Raw genomic sequence first — 17,556 nt, 5'->3', positions numbered from 1 at the left:
GTACCCTCTAATCATCTATGATATGCATGATATGCAGAGTGGTGAAAGGAAGCAGAGATAAGACACATCTACCTGTCCTGGCACACTCAACCTGCTGATCCACCTCTCAAATCCAGCCCACGTGCTTGTATGTGATGTCACATGCAAGCATCTGGAATGGATGAGCTCAGGTCAGGGGCATTTTCTGAAATCATTGGGCCTGTGTGCAGGATCATAAGTTGTGCTCCCAAAGCTGAGAGAAGTAGTAAGAAGTAGTAAGTAGTAGTAAGTGACCCAAAGGTTCAGGACTAATGTCAACAAAGTTCCCAGTAAACTGTCACCTGATTGTGGTTTTCTCAATCAGTGAAATCCTTCTTTCTGAGATTGGTAGTGGCAGCCAAGCTAGTTTTGTTCCTCCAGATGGATGGGGCTAGCAAAACGGTGATTGGCTTTAGCAGTGGCCAATAACAGTCCTCCTCCTCCTGGAAACAGAGACCCCCCCCCCACCAGAACTGCACCCAATCTCTTCCCCATCACAAAAGCTGATGATCGCAGCTACAGCAAAGTTAGAGAGCAGTGCCTCCACCTCAGTGCAGGTGCGGCATGGGGAATTCTGAGATTATAATGCATTCGTGTCTCACTGACACTTCCCTGCGCTGCTGGGGAGGGAGTCGAGTGCTGGAAAAAGAGGCTTCATGTGCCACAAGTTGCCTACTCCTGGTCTAGATCGTACTATAGCCTACGTTTTCATATTTGGGCAGTGTAATGTTAAGAATTATTAAAATGATATAAACAGTTTTAGATACTTTATTATATAAAAGAATCGTTTTGGCTGATACTGTAAGGGCTTTTTGCACACAGCGTGTGGTCATAGAATAAAATCCACCAGGAAGCCACATTTGCATTGCACGTTAGACCATTGACATATACTGCAGAATATGGCACTTTTTTTAGCATGTGCATATTTTGCAATACATGTCAATGGGCTATAATATGATGCAGCTGTGGCTCCCAGGCACCACCACACCAGTTGGGTTGTATTCCATATAGTCATATAGTCATATTCCCCACTCCACAACCAAATTCAAGAGCCCTAACTGGTCACATCTCCCATAAATGCCATAAACATACAATGAAGAACATATGTAGCTACAGTTTTTTCTTTAAATGCATTCGCTCATGAGGTCCTGAGCTATTGGATGTTACATAATATATTCTTATACTAAGTACATATTGCATACTTGAAACTAAGACACTGCAATGTGTATCTAATGCTACTGACTTTGGTTACTCTACACTGTACTTACCCTGGGGGCTCTGCTGTACCATTGACTACATGATCTGCCCATGCACTTGCACCATTGTATAACCTTTACAACGCAGCCAAAACGAAAAAGAAAAGTTACAAAACAAAATATGAACCAGAAATTAACCACTTCTATACAGTTATATGTGAGGATCAATCAAGTTAGACACTTTGAATAGTTTTAATAAGTAATGACCTACCTTGAATATGTAACATATATCAAATAATGACTCCTATTTATGCAAATAGTTTGTGTCATTAAAATACATTGTATGATCCTCACACATATAAATCAGAAAAAAGCCAAATCACACACAAACACACGTATGCACTCACACTTGAAACAAATGAGTAAATACATGGCTAGTAATTACATACATTTACCTGGCATTAAAGTAGGCCTGAACGCAAAAAGTAAGAATTCTTCCTGACAAATAGCAGTGCACTTGCTCTGCCTAGGCATTTATACCACTGACTGCTGGTCCCAGGACGTATGGAGTGAGATTTGGTGATATCACTGCTCTGTTGCTCATTGTTCTCCTTGATGGAGAGAAAGGTATACCTGAGGACCTGCAGTGCAGGGATCCCCCTGCTTCTGCTTCACTCATTCTGTGAATCTATGTATCCTCCACCTTCCCTGCTGCTTCTTGAATATTCCCCCAACTGTCATCAGATCACCAGTTAACAGAGAGGCAGGTGTGACATGAGGAAGCAAAGCCCTGCCTCTACAAAGATGGCTGCCTGTACACAGAGACAGGATGCAAATGCATGGTAAGTCAGCAATGGGAAAAATGTCAGCAGCAGGGAATCTACAGACATTACTGGTGATGAGTCCTCTGGATGTCTTATTTGGGCACAGCTTACACAGTGCCAGTCTTCTTTAAACCCTAAAGATCAGTGGAGGCTGGTCCATAGGGGCTTTTGGAGTAGCGCCTCACCAGTGTTGTTGCAGGAAAAAAATAAACAAATAAAAATAAACTATGTAACAATTTTTTTCTGTTGAGTTTCTCTCTCTCTCTCTCTCTATCTCTCTCTGCTGCTGCTACTAGATAGATTTGAAGAAGAAAAAGTCTAATCATGATTAGACTTTTTTTTTCTTTCTAATCTGCCTAGCAACAGGATGTTGGTATGAAAAATAATTTACAAGTTGTATTTAGAACACTGAGTAAACAGTTCTCCACACTTGCCAGTCTCCTATTGTGTTGATAGGAGCGCCTGTTGAGCTCCATAATGGTCCCTCCCTGCACCAGGGGGTGGAGAAGATATTTTCCTGCAGTTGCACTGCTAAGCTCAGTGGCTTGGCCTGCTGCCAGACATGTCCCCCCCTCTGGTAATCAGACTTCAACTTGCATAATCTCTCCTATGGAGATTCCCTCCCCCGTGTGTCCACCAGGGACCCGGAGGCCCGTCTTCTTGTACAGAGTGGATGATGAGCGATCGGTAGATGGAGGAGAGAAGAGCACAATTTGAGTGAGTTCGGATCAGGGGAAAGAGATCCTTCAATCCCCGGGGAGGGGGAGATGGTGAATGATTGCAGAGGAGGAGCACAGCCGGGTACCACGGTGCCTGGGCCGGGACAAGGCATGGGCAGAGTGGCTCTGTGTAGATGCAGGGGCACACTTCGAGTTGGAGCAGCTCCCTCTCTCGCCCTTCTTCAACAGTAGCCACAAATAGAGGGAATTAAGGTGTTAAATCACTTCACATGATAACAGAGCTCACTGCATACTAGGCTCAGCCTTATTTATACAAAGAGAGGAAAAGAGCACACGGCTGTCCTAGTATAATACTGTTAAATAAACAATTAAGAAAAGGTTTTCAATAAATTGCACTCACATTTTGAAAGTGGAAATAAGGCATGTAGGGCTCATGATCTCATCTCCTGGATGGCCCCTGTAAGATGTACCGATGAACGAAGAACATCCAACCTCCCACAGGCCAGATGGCAGCTCACAAGCCTCCAGACATCACCTCTGGTGTGTACTGTGGACCTCGCATGCGACCGGACCAGCCGGCATCACAATATGATGCACCTGCTACGGGGGGAAGAGAGAGCCGATGGAGAACGAGAGTCAGATAGCAGAACGTCATCCTGCAGGTTTGCTATGACGACGCATTTCGGAGGCGTGGCCCCCTTACCTCCCCTGTACAGCTATTTATTGGGAGTTACATCACCTCCCATTCATCCCATCTTGATAACCCTTAAAAATAATCATAAGGCTGTCATCCAGATGGCTGATAAAGGGGGGGGGGGGGGGGTATAGTGGTCCAAAATAAAGTGGACTACATGAGAGAGGTCGAAGGGCTCTTGTCTGACACTACCACCTATGAAAGACTCAGTGAGGACTTCCTCCCTCTTTAGACGGTAGAACTATATGAGTTGGTTAATGAGGCTTTTAGTAAAAAGGATATAAACAAATTGGAAAAACAGTTCTTTCAGAATAATTACTTCACAACACCATACTTTTACCACATCCTGAAAGTCCACAAAGATCCAGTATGCCCACCTGGGAGACCCATTGTTGCCAGTATGGATGGAGTCATCAGTAGACTGTCCCAATATGTGGACATTTTTCTCCAACCATTGGTGACTACCTGCCAGCCTACATTAGGGACTCCTATCATGTTTTGGACACCTTACAACAATACAGGTGGGAACCTGGATACCTGTGGCTTTCGTTAGATGTATGCTCCCTGTATAGCTATATCCCTCATGAGGGGGGTTTACGTGCTATAGAACACTTTCTGTCAGAGGCAGAGTACATACATCTGTCCCAATCTGAATTCATTTGTTCTTGCACATGTTTCGCCCTAGGGAGGAACTATTTTCAGTTCAACGGATCATTCTCTAGACGGATATCTGGCACAGCTATGGGTGCTCACTTTGCACCATGCTATGCGAATCTGTTTATGGTGTTCTGGGAGAAACAAAACATCTGGTCCAAGAACCCCTTTTCTCAGCATATAGTATATTACGGGCACTATATTGATGATACGCTCATTATTTGGGAGGTTTCCCTTGAGACAGTTGCTAGTTTTGTTTCCCACTGTAATTCCAACACATATGGGATTAAATTTACCCATGTAGTGGATACAGATTCACTTGTATTCCTAGATTTGGAGTTGTTTTAGGATCAGGAGGTATGGATAATCTCTAGAACCCATTTTAAGTAGACGGTGGGTAACTTCTACTTACATCATGGGAGCTGCCATCTCCCTAACTGGAAGGACAACATGCCCTATAGCCAGTTCTTCAGGCAGAGGTGCTAACCAAAAATTTCTGGAAAAAGCATATCAGAGAGATCACATTCAGAAAGCCATAGATCGGTATAGGGATGGGCTGGAAAATAAAGGAAAGTCTGAAACAACTACTGGAGGGTCCCATGATACGTTGTTCATTACCAAGTATAATGACCAACATTGGGCCATTAAGAAGGCAATTCAGAGACACTGGGCCATTCTGGGACAAGATCCTGCCCTTAGTTGAGTATTGCTAGAAAGGCCCAAAGTGGTGTTTAGGTGAGCGAATAACATCAAGAGCATGATTGTACCAAGTCGCATTAAAAAACAAACATAAAACAGACCAAAGATATTCCCAAGTTTCTTAACAAGATGGGGTCCTACAGATGTAAATTTAGCAGGTGTAAGGCTTGTAAATGTATGTGTCATTGGTAAAAGTCCTTTGTGAGGAAAGATAGACGGGTCTTCGACATACAAAAATGTATTTGCTGTAGTACCCAGTTTGTGATATATGGTTTGAGGTGCCCATGTGGTTACTTTTATGTAGGCAGTACAGCACGAACCATGTGTACTAGGTTCGAGAACATCGGTGAGTCATTGAACAGGAAAAAGATAAGCATAGTGTCCCTCTGGTGCGGGTGCACAGTTGGACTGTGAGCTGCCATCCGGTGTGTGAGAGGATAGATGTTCCTCGGTTATCGGTACATCTTACAGGAGCTATCCAGGAGATGAGGTCATGAGCCCTACATGCCTCATTTGTACTTTCAAAATGTGAGTGCAATTTATGGAAAACTTTTTCTTAATTGTTTATTAACCACTTCAGCCCCGGACCATTTTGCTGGTCAAAGACCAGACCACTTTTTGCGATTCGGCACTGCGTCGCTTTAACTGACAATTGCGCGGTCATGCGACGTGGCTCACAAACAAAATTGATGTCCTTTTTTTCCCACAAATAGAGCTCTCTTTTGGTGGTAATTGATCACCCCTGCGGTTTTTATTTTTTGCGCTATAAACAAAAATAGAGCGACAATTTTGAAAAAAACGCATTATTTTTTACTTTTTGTTATAATAAATATCCCCCAAAAATATATAAAAAAACATTTTTTTCCCTCAGTTTAGGCCGATACGTATTCTTCTACATACTTTTGGTAAAAAAAAAAAAAATCGCAATAAGCGATTATTGATTGGTTTGCGCAAAAGTTATAGTGTTTACAAAATAGGGGATAGTTTTATGGCATTTTTATTAATAATTTTTTTTTTTACTAGTAATGGCGGCGATCAGCAATTTTTATTGTGACTGCGACATTATGGCGGACATATAGGACATTTTTGACACATTTTTGGGACCATTGTCATTTATACAGCAATCACTGCTATATAAATGCAGTGATTCCTGTGTAAATGACACTGGCAGTTAAGGGGTTAACCAGTGGGTGGCAGTGTAGGGGTTAAGTGTTCCTATGGGAGTGTTACTAACTGTTGGGGGCTGGGCTTTCATTTAGTGAACACTGATCTCTGCTCCAATCATATGGAGCAGAGATCAGTGTCACTAGTTGCTAGGCAGAACGGTGAGATGCTGTTTACAATGGCATCTCTCCATTCAGCCGCCCCGTGAGGCGATCGCGGGTATCGCCGCGGCGATCGAGTCCGCGGGACGCGCGACTGGACTCACGGGGGTCCCGACCATCACGCGAGCGCGCCACCGGCGGCGCGCTCGCGATGGCAGGGCGGCATTAGAGATTGGACGTACCTGTACGCCAATATGCCTGCCCGTGCCATTCTGCCGACGTACATCGGCGTGCACTGGTTGGGAACCGGTTAAAGAGTAGACTAGGGCAGCCGTGCGTGCTTTTCCTCTCTTTGTATAGATCCAAGTCCTCCACCCAGTGGACTTAGCCCTGGTTCACATTGGTACAACTTGACATGCGGCAATTGCCGGCAATGGCACCGTCCTAATCGGTGCGATGCTGCATTTTCGGCGCCGCAACCATTTCAAAAAGTAGTTTCTATACTACTTTTTGTGTTTTGGGGCTGTGATTTACATTGACATCTGTGCAGAAACTGCACAGATGTCTCTGAAATTGCGGCCGAAATCGGGACTGACATGCAGGAGTGAAATCAACTGAAATCACACAGCTCGGTGTGAACCTGGACTTAAAGAGAGCTGCAACGTCCATAGTAATACAAGATGAGTTTCCTTTGATCAGGATTACCAGCTGGACTTGGGAGTTAATCTGACCAGCGTGAACTGTGTGTCTTTATATCAGCCTTATTTATTCCTGGGCTGACACTGATCTCCTCCTGTCATAGGTTGCCGGAGTGCTGCTATCTTTATGAACGGTTTGTTGAACTTGTCTCCAGTTGCCGTGTTAGTTATACTGTCTGTCCAGTGCTCTGTCAAAATAGCCAGCTTGTCGAAATCTCCAACCGCGTCATTTCCAGTAATGCCGGCCATACACGGTTCGAATTTCGAAAGAATTTTCTTTCGAAAATCGTATCTAAGAATTTTCGTATGAATTTCGCACCATTAGTGGGCTGCAGCAACAGCCGATTTTCGTGCAGAAATAAAATTTGAGGAATCGGACATGTTGGAAATTTTTAGAAAAACGAACGATTTTCTAATCAATGGTGGGAGAATCGTGCGAGAAACGTAAGAAAATGTACGGAGATAAAAGAAAATGTACGGAGATAAAAGAAAATGTACGGAGAGAAAAGAAGATTCCCAGCCAAGAAAATTCTTTTCTGTAGCAACATGAGGTGAAATTGAAGGCTAGGTCGGCCGAATTTCGAAAATCAATGGTGGCATCATCGGATCACAAAAAAAACGAATTTTCTGATTTTGAAAAGAAAATTCGTTCGAAATTCGACCGTGTATGGCCTGCATTACTCTCCAGTATCAGTGAATGGAGATTTCGACGACTTGGCTGTTTTGACACAGTACTGTACGAGTCGGCTGTTTTGACAAAGCAGCGGCAAAGGAGGAAAAAGTTGTCACTGCTTTGGAGGGGGCCATGTTGTTGGTTACTAGTGGGCGGACTAACAATATCTGCTCATTATATTGTGTATCATTGTGAGAAGGTTAACCCTTTACTTTCCTGCATTTGCTGTGTTGGGTTCTCTTATTACCTACTGGAGGCAGAGTTTAAAGAAGGATCACCTCATAAATCCAGAGCTGGTGCTCCAAGCTCCATGTTTGTAGATTAGAACTTTAGATTAGGACCTGTTTTGTGCTGATGAATTATTTAAAAAAAAAAAAAATCACAATGATTGGGGGTGGGGGTAGTGGAGAGTGTCAGTAGTTTGTTTTTATTATTTTCTCTATTATTTTTTTACAATGTTGTTGTTTATTATTTTCTTTGATTTTTTAAAATATTTTTTCCACAGTGCTTCTGGGTAAGGGGTGGGGGGTATGTGGCGGTGATGGTGTCAGTAGGGCAGTGGATAGGGTCAGTAGTTTATATTTTTACATATCATTTTTTTACAATTTTTTTTTAATGCTATTTGGGGGGAAGGGGGTTGGGGCAGTGGACAGTGTTGGTAGGGCAGGGAGGTGGTGTCAGTAGTTTTTTAAATTATAATTTTTAATAAATTCTTTTTTTTTTTTTTTTTTTGCTTACAGTTTAATTTTTTTTGCATCTTTTTTTAAATCAATACTGTTGGGTCTAAATAGAACCCTGACATCTTCCCTTTGAGACAGAGAGAGAGGCTGAGGACAGAGATTCCCCAGTCCCTTTCTCAGAATTAAAGATGAATGGACAGGAGACAGCGGCTGTAAGGGACAGAGGAAGACAGGGAGCTGGAGAAGAACAGGGGGGGGGGGGGGGGTTGAAGGACACTGAGGGAGCCGTAGAAGAACAGGGGGAGAAGAACAGGGGGGTAGAAGGATACTGAGGGGGGCCGGAGGCGGAGGATACAGGGAACAGTTGGGGATGATCGGTGCAGCAGGAGGGACAGCTGTGATCACCGATCTCCCTGTATAGCTTTTTAGCTGACAGAGGGAGAGAAGGAGAAGCAGATGTCAGCTATACAGGGAGATCGGTGTTCACAGCTGTCCCTCCTGCTGCACTGATCATCCTCAACTGTGAGCCATCCAGGATCAGCCCTGCAGCCGGGATATTGGGCAGCAGTTGTGGATGTCCGGGAGCCGCCCTAGAAATGTGGGAGAGACCCCGAGAGACCCCTTAATATGGGATATACTGAGACTGAGAGAACCCCTATTATGGGATATACTGAGAGACACCCTATTATATTATTGGGGTTCTCTCAGTTTAGCCTATATTAAGGGGTCTTATGAGAAGTGGGAAGGGTCAAAAAGGAAGTGCGGGTTCTGGCACCCCACTATCTTAAAACTTCACCAGCCGCCACTGCTAGAGATTGAGATTTTGTGAACAACAGAGTTTGCTAAAGGCTTGTTTTATTTAACCACCAATGCAGGGCTCGAAAATTAAATCAGTGTATAAAAACAGAATGCTTCTTTGCTGCTTCATAAGAATGCACATGGAAGCAGATTACCCTGGTTTTGATAAGTAAATCTTACTTTTTAACCAGGACTTTATATATCATGATCATGCTACCTTAAGCACACTTGAATAATAATGCCCTTTTATGCAAGTCCTGCTCCTTGTGTGATGTGATTATTTTATAACAGCCTGGTCCAACAATGTGCTGTAGGGGAGCATGATGTTGACTTCACAATTACATGTTCTTTATAACTGTCCAGACCAACAAACAGCAGGAAGAAGGGATAGTTTTGTATTTCTTGAACTACAGTGAGTCTTTGGACTCCTCTTCAGTCTTCCCTGAATACACTTCAATCTGTAGATCATTTGCTGAATTTAACTACAAATCTCCAGAGGCATCCAGTAGAATGAAACAAAATATTAAAAAAATGATGATCGCAGATTGTAAATTCTGAGGTTTGGTGCTGCCCCGGCTCCTTCCCCCACACCTTGCAGCTAGAAGCACATGTCTGCAAGTGCTACTGGGTAGTAAAGCAAACATGTTGTGGAACAGTTCAGTGAAAGTGCATGTTCACATCAGGGGCATATCATGAAATCAGTGGGCCCATGTGCAAGATCAAAAGTGGGCCCTAGGAATCGATCAAAAAGGGGGGGTGGTTTAAATTGCACTAATTATTGGGTGTGGCTTAAAGGGTGTGTGGTTAAATAGAGTCTGGGATGACTTACATTGTGCAGAATGTGGTAATGTTTAATAGAGAAAGTACAGTGCAAAGTGTACGGCAGTGGGTAGTATGTGCAGGTGAGGAGTGCAGAGCATACGGTGATGGGTAGTATGGGCATGAGAGGGGTATATGGCAGCGGGTAGTATATGCAAGGGAGAGGAGTGCAGAGTGTATGGCAGTGGGTAGTATGTGCAGGTGAGGAGTGCGGAGTGTATGGCAGTGGGTAGTATGTGCAGGTGAGGAGTGCGGAGTGTATGGCAGTGGGTAGTATGTGCAGGTGAGGAGTGCGGAGTGTATGGCGGTGCGTAGCATGTGCAGGTGAGGAGTGCAGAGTGTATGGCGGTGGTTAGTATGTGCAGGTGAGGAGTGGAGTGTATGGAGGTGTGTAGTATGTGCAGGAGAGGAGTGCGGAGTGTACAGTGGTGGGTAGTATGTATAGGATGTTGTCAGTAGGGCAGTGGATGGTGTCAGTAGTGCCTTGTTTTTATTATTTTATTTTAGTTTTTTAGTTTTTATTTTCATTTTTTCAAAATGCTTATTGGGGGCCAGTGGGTGGTGTCAGTAAGGCAGTGAAAGGTGCACAATGTTCCAATTTTATTTTTTATATTTTTTTACAATTCATTTTTTTTCTTCACAATGCTTTTTTTTTGGGGGGGGGGGGGGTTGGGCAGTGTCAGTATCTGTACAATTTTATTTTTGTATTTTTTTTTTTATATTTATTGCAATTATTTTTTTTATTACCCATGTTGGGGGGTTTTGGTGGGATATCAGGGGTCAAGACAGACCTCTGACATCTCCCCTTTGAGACAGAAAAAAGGGACTAGGGACAGAGATTCCCAGTCCCTTTCTCTGCAGAGTCAGTGATCACTGACTGCTCATTCAAAAAAGGTAATTTACCGGATGCCTTTCTTTGCTCTCCATCCTCACAGTTCCCCGTAGCAGCCAACGAGAGAGGAGAGGAGGGAAGCTGGCAGCACTGTGGGGGTACGAAGGGGGGCACAGAGGAGGACACAGGGTGGCAGCAAGTATGGATAGTTTTAAAAGACTCTTGGATGGACATCTTAGCGAAAACAATATATGGGAATGTGTAAAATTATTATTATTATTTTTTTATACACACACACACACACACACACACACACACACACACACACACACCTACACAGGTTGAACTGGATGGACTGTTATCTTTATTCAACCTTACCAACTGTAACTATATTTGAGTTTCAATCAGACTTCTATCACAAAGATTTTTTCCTCATGTTCCCTTTTAGTACTGCCTACACTTTAAGTAAATCATATGATTTAGTGGTCATTTACAGGCAATTGGAATGGAAAGGGACAGATTCCTGGAATGGCATCTAGAGGACACCATGAAATTGTATGGCTCCATATACTATAATGCACTGATCAATGCATTTTATAGACCTGATCCTTCTCGACACCCACAATAAAATAGGTGTCATCGTTAGGTAACAATTTAATCAAATTAAATCCTTCCAAGGCTGTACAACCTCCAATATTCTGTAACACAATACAACTATCTACTCATATACTACATAGGATGCTAATAATTATACCTTTCAGGAGATGGGGAAGATTCATCACAATTTACATTAGGCACTCGTTTCTCCTGTCCAGTCCTCCTAAACACATGACAAACAGTACAATGGATGTAAAACTGTTCACATTTTTAATGTGTGATTAAAAAACTTGCTTTGTGGTACTATACATAAACAAGGGGAACCTACCATGAAAGTTCTTATACTTGGTTTTAAAAGGGTATCTAAAAAGAAAACTTTTAACATTTTAGATTTAGTTCGTGACAGCTCCCCCCTCCCAGAGAATACAACAGCTCCACAGGAGGGAATCCCAACATCAACACTTACTGTGTTGATAAGGGAATCAAGAGATTTTCTTTCCTGCAACAAAAGAAAATCTCTCCATCTATGGCCAGCTTTGCTAAAAGCAGTAAATGAAGGATAATAAGCTTAGATATTTAGCTTTTGCAGATATTTGTTAAGGTTCTTAACTCTGTCTATACAGTTATCCACCCGTGGGCCGATACCACAATAATTTACAGCTTGCAGTCCATTTTTCTGTGGTAAACTGCCACCACATGTTACAATCTGCTGTACAATCACTTGTGTAATACTACAATCTAGATCAGTGGTCATCAACCCTGTCCTCAGGGCCCACTAACAGGCCAGGTTTGCAAGATATCTGAAATACATCACAGGTGATATAATTTGCTGCTCAGTGATTGCAGTATTCTAGACTCCATCTCCCCAAGGTAATATATAAAACCTGGCCTGTTAGTGGGCCCTGGGGACAGGGTTGATGACCACTGATCTAGATGATCCAATATAAGTGGAACAGACTGTTCAAACAGCCCCTTGCACTATCGATCACCTCTATACTACCCACATTTAAATAATACCTTAAATGTTTAAATAATATTCCTTGAATTTGAAAGTAAACCTGGTACAAATCTAGGCAATTTTAACTAAGCATAAGATGAAAAATATGAAATAACTTGCTGAATCATCAGTAGATCCAAAGGTAATATAGCCAATGGAACGGTTGAGCCCAGCTCCTAAGCGCCTTCATTGGTGCTTTAATGTAATGGGTGGCCTAGTTGATCATTTTAAAATAAAGCCTTGGGTAGAGATGGGCCACATTTGACAGGAAAAGTCGCACTTAATTTTTGCTGTCTGCATCTCTTGATCTATTAAACATTTTGATAAGCATTTTTATGGTTATTTTTTCTTATGCTCAGCTGGAACTGCCAAGGTTTGTGGCAGGTTTCAATTTTTTACATTTGGCTTAAAGACCTTTTAAAGTGGTGCATAGTGTCTTCTTTAGCTAAGAGCTTAACTAGGTTTGGATAGACTGAGGAAGAATTATATATGTCGGGTTTCTTAAACTGTCTATTTCCCCATCAGAGAGATTTTTCTTCACTTCTTGTCAAGATAAACAAAAGAAAGTGAGTGGAAATCTCTCCAAATTGAGGACAACAAACCGGCACATTGGAAATGATCTCCTCTGGACCTGTAGTTCATAATTTTGTATTTACTCTCACCTTCTGCCTCATTGACAGTATCACCTTCAAGTTGCTTGAACATCGGTTTGCTCTACAATGCAAATATCGGCCAGCTTTCCTAGTCAACAGCCTACTCACCTCCTCTTTCTTATGCCTCCTCAATATTGACCCTCTGCTATGAGTAGCCTCACTTACCAATACCAAGACACAGCAATGGCAGTGGACAGAACCAGGCTCTCAACCAGGAAAACTAATATGCAACTAGTATACAAATATACACTACTAGTATCCTGCTTCTGTTCACTAGTAGTGGATATATGCATACTAGAGCAGCCTGAGATTCAGAGGTGCAAATTTGACTATGCATGCGGAAAGTTGGGGTTGACCATTATACTATATACTGTAAATATTTGTTTCTTTTGGCTGTCACAACCATAGGGTCACTTTAAACATTTCTCTTCCTGCAGTCTGATTGGAGTTTTTACTTTTCTAGAACACCTGTGTAGTTCTGGGGCTTTATGTGTGATTAAAGTGTAACTAAAGACAAAACTTGTATTTTCGTTTTAGAGAGATCCGAACTCCTGTAAGTCTGTATTGTTGTCTGTGACCCCATCAGGGAGAGTCACCCTCTCTATTTGTCCTGTTTACCATTATCATTGAAAGAGAAAGTAAAGAAAAATCCCAAATTTTGCCATCAGAACACTAATAGAGGAGAAATCTTCCAATGATGACGCTATTTCTGGTGACACCCCAGGATTCCTTCACTTTGGAGGGATTTGGCTATGAGACAGGAAGAGAAGGGAAATCTCCTGAGTGGGACACAGATGGCAAAAAAAAAATCTGACAGGGGTTTAACCCCCCCTTACTCTATCCAAAATGAAAAAAGTTTTGCTTTTAGTTACATATTAAATCTCTTTGCTACTGAGAGCTGAGAGTGAGAACACTCATTTGTAGTCGCCCCTTGTGCAGTACACTGAAATCAATGTGTTGGTAATAAGATCATCCAACAAGCATTTACATCTCTCGGTATCAAAGAAATGTAATTGCCTGTGTAGTCCTATCCTAAGCCCTTGTACACACGGTCGGAGATTCCGTCGGAATGTGTCCGATCGGAGCGGTTTGTCGGATATTCCGACTGTGTGTGGTATGCAGCGGACTGTTTCCGTTGGACCAAATTTTCCAACTTGCTGGAAATATTTTCCGACCAACTGCTCCGATCGGACATACTCAGATCATGTGTAGAGAATTCCGAACGGACAAAGTGCCACGCATGCTCAGATCAAATTCCTACATCAAAGCTATTGGCTACTAGCCTGAACGTAGTCCCATCGTAACGAAATTACGTCATCACGTTCTGAAAGATTTTCCGACAACTTTGTCCAATCGTGTGTATGCAACAGTTTCGGACAAAATCCGATGGACAAAATCCGACGGATTTGGTTGTCGGAATCTCCGACTGTGTGTACAAGGGCTTAGATTGTCATGAGACAGCATTAAGTTAATGTTGAACTCTGAGAAAATATAAAAACACCATTTAAAGCAGAGTTCCACCCAAAAGTGGAACTTCCACTCATTGTTCTCATTCCCCCCTCCGGTGACACATTTGGCACCTTTCAGGGGGGGGAGAGGGGACAGGATACCCCACTTCCGGGAGCCTCAGCCACAGATATCTGCGTCACCGATCTGGCTCCCTCCTCCTCCCTCGGCTGCCGGGCCAGTAGAAGAGAGGAGCAGTTCCTGGCGTGAAGCCGTGAGGCTACACTGCTGGGTTCTCTTACTCGCAACGGAGGTGGCAGCACCTGACAGCTGATTGAAACATCAGCTGCGGTGCCTACATCGCTGGACTCCAGGACAGGTAAGTGTCCGATTATTAAAAGTCAGCTGCTGCAGTATGTGCAGCTGCTGGCTTTTAATTTTTGCAGCAGTGGGCGGACCTCCACGTTAATTTTGATATGTTTTTAGTACCAAATAGTAAAATGTATTCTTAAATATGGCTAGAACTTAAGTAGAAGAGGCAGCACTAGAGCCAATGAGGTGTGCTGCTTGTACATGTGCTAAAAAGGAACATGATAACAGGAGGAATGTAATGTAAACAGAGGAGTGAACTGCTGCTGTTCCTTCACTGCGCAGTCACAGGTTGGGGGCGGGGATGTAAGCTAGCTTCATTGCTTAACTGAAAGAGAAAAATCAGGTCAAAGACCTGGCTGTACATTCTGGCTGGGTTGTATAAATCTCTTAGGGCTCATTTATATTTGCTTCAACTTTAACACACATTAAAGCGTTTACTGCTTCAACATGCTTTTTTAATGTGTTTTTTATGCTTCTGTGATGCTCTTTTGAAGCTTTAATGAAGCTTGGCAAATGCCCTGGATGTGTTGATTTTCTATTTTTTTTAAAGGGGCTCAGTATAACCCTGGCTCAGTAGTACCCCCGCTTAGCAGATCCCCAGATTATTAGTACCCCTGTTCAGCAGATCCCCAGAGTATTAGTACCTTCGTTTAGCAGATCCCCAAATCAGTAGTAACCCCGAGCTGTGATGATCCCCCACTCAGTAGTAACCCCCAGCTCTGCTGATTTCCCACTCAATAGTAACCCCCAGCTTTGCTGATTCCCAACTCAGTAGTAACCTCCAGCTTTGCTGTTCCTCTGGTTTGCTGATCCTCCTCTCTCTTCGGTCCCCGCACACCTCCCACTATATTGCTCCCATGCTGCTCACCATGTGTGACATCTGCTAGTTTCTCCTGCTCTGGCACCCCATCTCTGCTGACCCTCTGTCCCTCAGTCCTCTCTCTCCGGTCCCTGCTCATCTTCCACTATATCGTTCCCACATTGCACACCACATGTGCCATCTGCTAGTTGCTGCACTCCAGTCTGGACCCCACTCACCCTCCCAATGCTCCTCGCTGCACACCAGATGTGACGTCTGCACCAGACACTTCCAGATAATAGACACATGAACCGAAAGTGACTGCTGATGACATCTTTCCAGTTCGCTTCTTGGTTTCCCAGTGTATCCTGGGATATCTCATACCTGCAATACCTCCAAAGCAAAGCAAAGCTAATGCTGAATAAAAGCCTCTCAAAAGCTTCTGGTGTTGTAAGCGAAATATATAGACTTCTATGAAGGCTTTGGAGATGCTTTGAAGCACCAAGAAATAGACATGGCGCATAATTTTTTAAGCATTGCAAACACAATGAGTGAACAGGACTGTAAGGTAATCATTTTATTTAGTGACAGGTGCTTCAATTGGCATTCAGAGTGCTTTAAAAAAGCGTGTCCAATGGCACATTTTGAAGCAAGTGTAAATGAGCCATAAATGGAATCATTTGACACAATTCATTTGACAAGTAAAATAAAATGCATAACTGTATTTCATCTGTGTATGTAGCTGTTTGCATGGAGTTCAACTTTAATAGACTTGACAAGTATCATAAGCAGCAATTAACTTCTTATCGGGGGAACCAGCCTGCATTGTACTAAGCTAGTTCACTGTGTACTGCGGAAGACAATGTCCACCTTTGTCCTCAGTATGTGTATACATACAAGGTTAACCTCCAGGAGAGATGGCCTCCTACTGATCCCAGGGCTGGGCAGCCTTTAGGGTCATCCCTGGTGAAAGTGGTTGTACCCTGAAACATTGTATATACAGACCTTATGTACCCACTAGCATTATTTATGGGGTGCCACTGGTAACTTGTGTAGTCTCTTGTAGGGTACTGATGTCTTTTTCTTTTTTGAGATTTAATAATGCTTTGAGAGGGCTTGAAATCTAATAAGGCTTCTAGAGAGATTTGGAAAGTTTTTTTTTCCAAATAAGGTAAAAATCATTATATATATAATCAAACCAAAATTGTTTAAATTTACATTCCCGCTATATATGTAAAAAGTTTCCAATGTCCAAACAACCTCTAAATGATGTCTGATGTCTTTTCTTTTCGAAAAATGTGCATGATTTAATGTACATGCTGGTATGTATGTATGCTGGTCCTGGGTCTACTATTTTATTTAGCTGCACTGTCAGTGACATCAAGACCCTTAGAGCAGGCCCCTACCACCTATTTTGAGTAAGAACACCCGTCAGTAAAGAAAGCCTGCATGCTTTGCTGGGCTCTGTGTACAAGCAAACTAAAAAAAGAGGTACTTGCCAAACAAAATCAAAGAGCAAACACTCCATGCAGAAGCATCTAATCTACTGTGTGCACACTTTGTTATATATAGGCCTACATGGCCATATACATATATATATATATATATAAAGGGCACACAGCATGGAGGTATTGTAGCATGTTCCACACCATGTATACCTCTCATGATCATTGTAAGCACCCTCAGAATAAGTACGGCACATCTTACGGGAGCGCAGTAATCGGATAGCATCTTCACAAAAGATAGGGTAAAGGGGGTGTTCCGTGCTGCCAAGAAACGGGCAGAGACAAAAAGCTCATTATCCATGCAATCAAATATTTCAACATTTGAAACCACTGCAAAAGCAATGTTTACTGGCCAACTCTACCCAAAACTGATATTTCTGGGGCAATTCCTAGCTTGGCTTCTTGCCACTATGCAGGGTCTCCGTTAGGATTTCAAGCTGTGATCAACTTCTCCAGCCAATGCAATCATATATGGAGGGTCACTCTTATCTATGGATTCCATATAATGTAGGGTAAACTGAGGAATCCTGGTAGACAAGAGTGACATATTACCGGTAGGCTCTTTGAAGGGGCAGATACTTAAACTACCACGGGGTATTTCACAAGTGGAGTCACCTTGGGATTTAAGACACCAACGGGTAACGGAACTCACTATCA

The 17,556-nt window shown here is 42.8% G+C and overlaps 1 protein-coding gene across 9 annotated transcripts in view; it reads right to left on the bottom strand.

Annotated features, from left to right (window-relative positions):
- The window catches only part of RIMS2 (regulating synaptic membrane exocytosis 2), a 982,185-nt gene that overhangs the window by 256,639 nt on the left and 707,990 nt on the right, over positions 1-17,556 (bottom strand). For 2 of the 9 annotated variants that reach the window (XM_077493146.1, XM_077493153.1), the window contains 3 exons: positions 17,053-17,160; positions 11,285-11,350; positions 1,287-1,349 (listed from right to left, as the gene is read on the bottom strand). The exons of the other annotated variants lie outside the window; for them this stretch is intronic. In XM_077493146.1, coding sequence (XP_077349272.1) covers positions 1,287-1,349; positions 11,285-11,350; positions 17,053-17,160 — 237 coding nt within the window. The remainder of the gene's footprint in view (positions 1-1,286; positions 1,350-11,284; positions 11,351-17,052; positions 17,161-17,556) is intronic. 9 annotated transcript variants of the gene reach the window in all.

Source organism: Lithobates pipiens, unplaced genomic scaffold (assembly GCF_037356315.1).
Source record: "Lithobates pipiens isolate NorthernLeopardFrog02 unplaced genomic scaffold, aLitPip1_a1.2 Scaffold_19, whole genome shotgun sequence".
In the NCBI taxonomy this organism is placed as follows: Eukaryota; Metazoa; Chordata; class Amphibia; order Anura; family Ranidae; genus Lithobates; species Lithobates pipiens.
The sequence above is the reverse complement of the archived record's forward strand: the minus strand, read 5'-3'. Positions and strand labels throughout refer to the sequence as shown.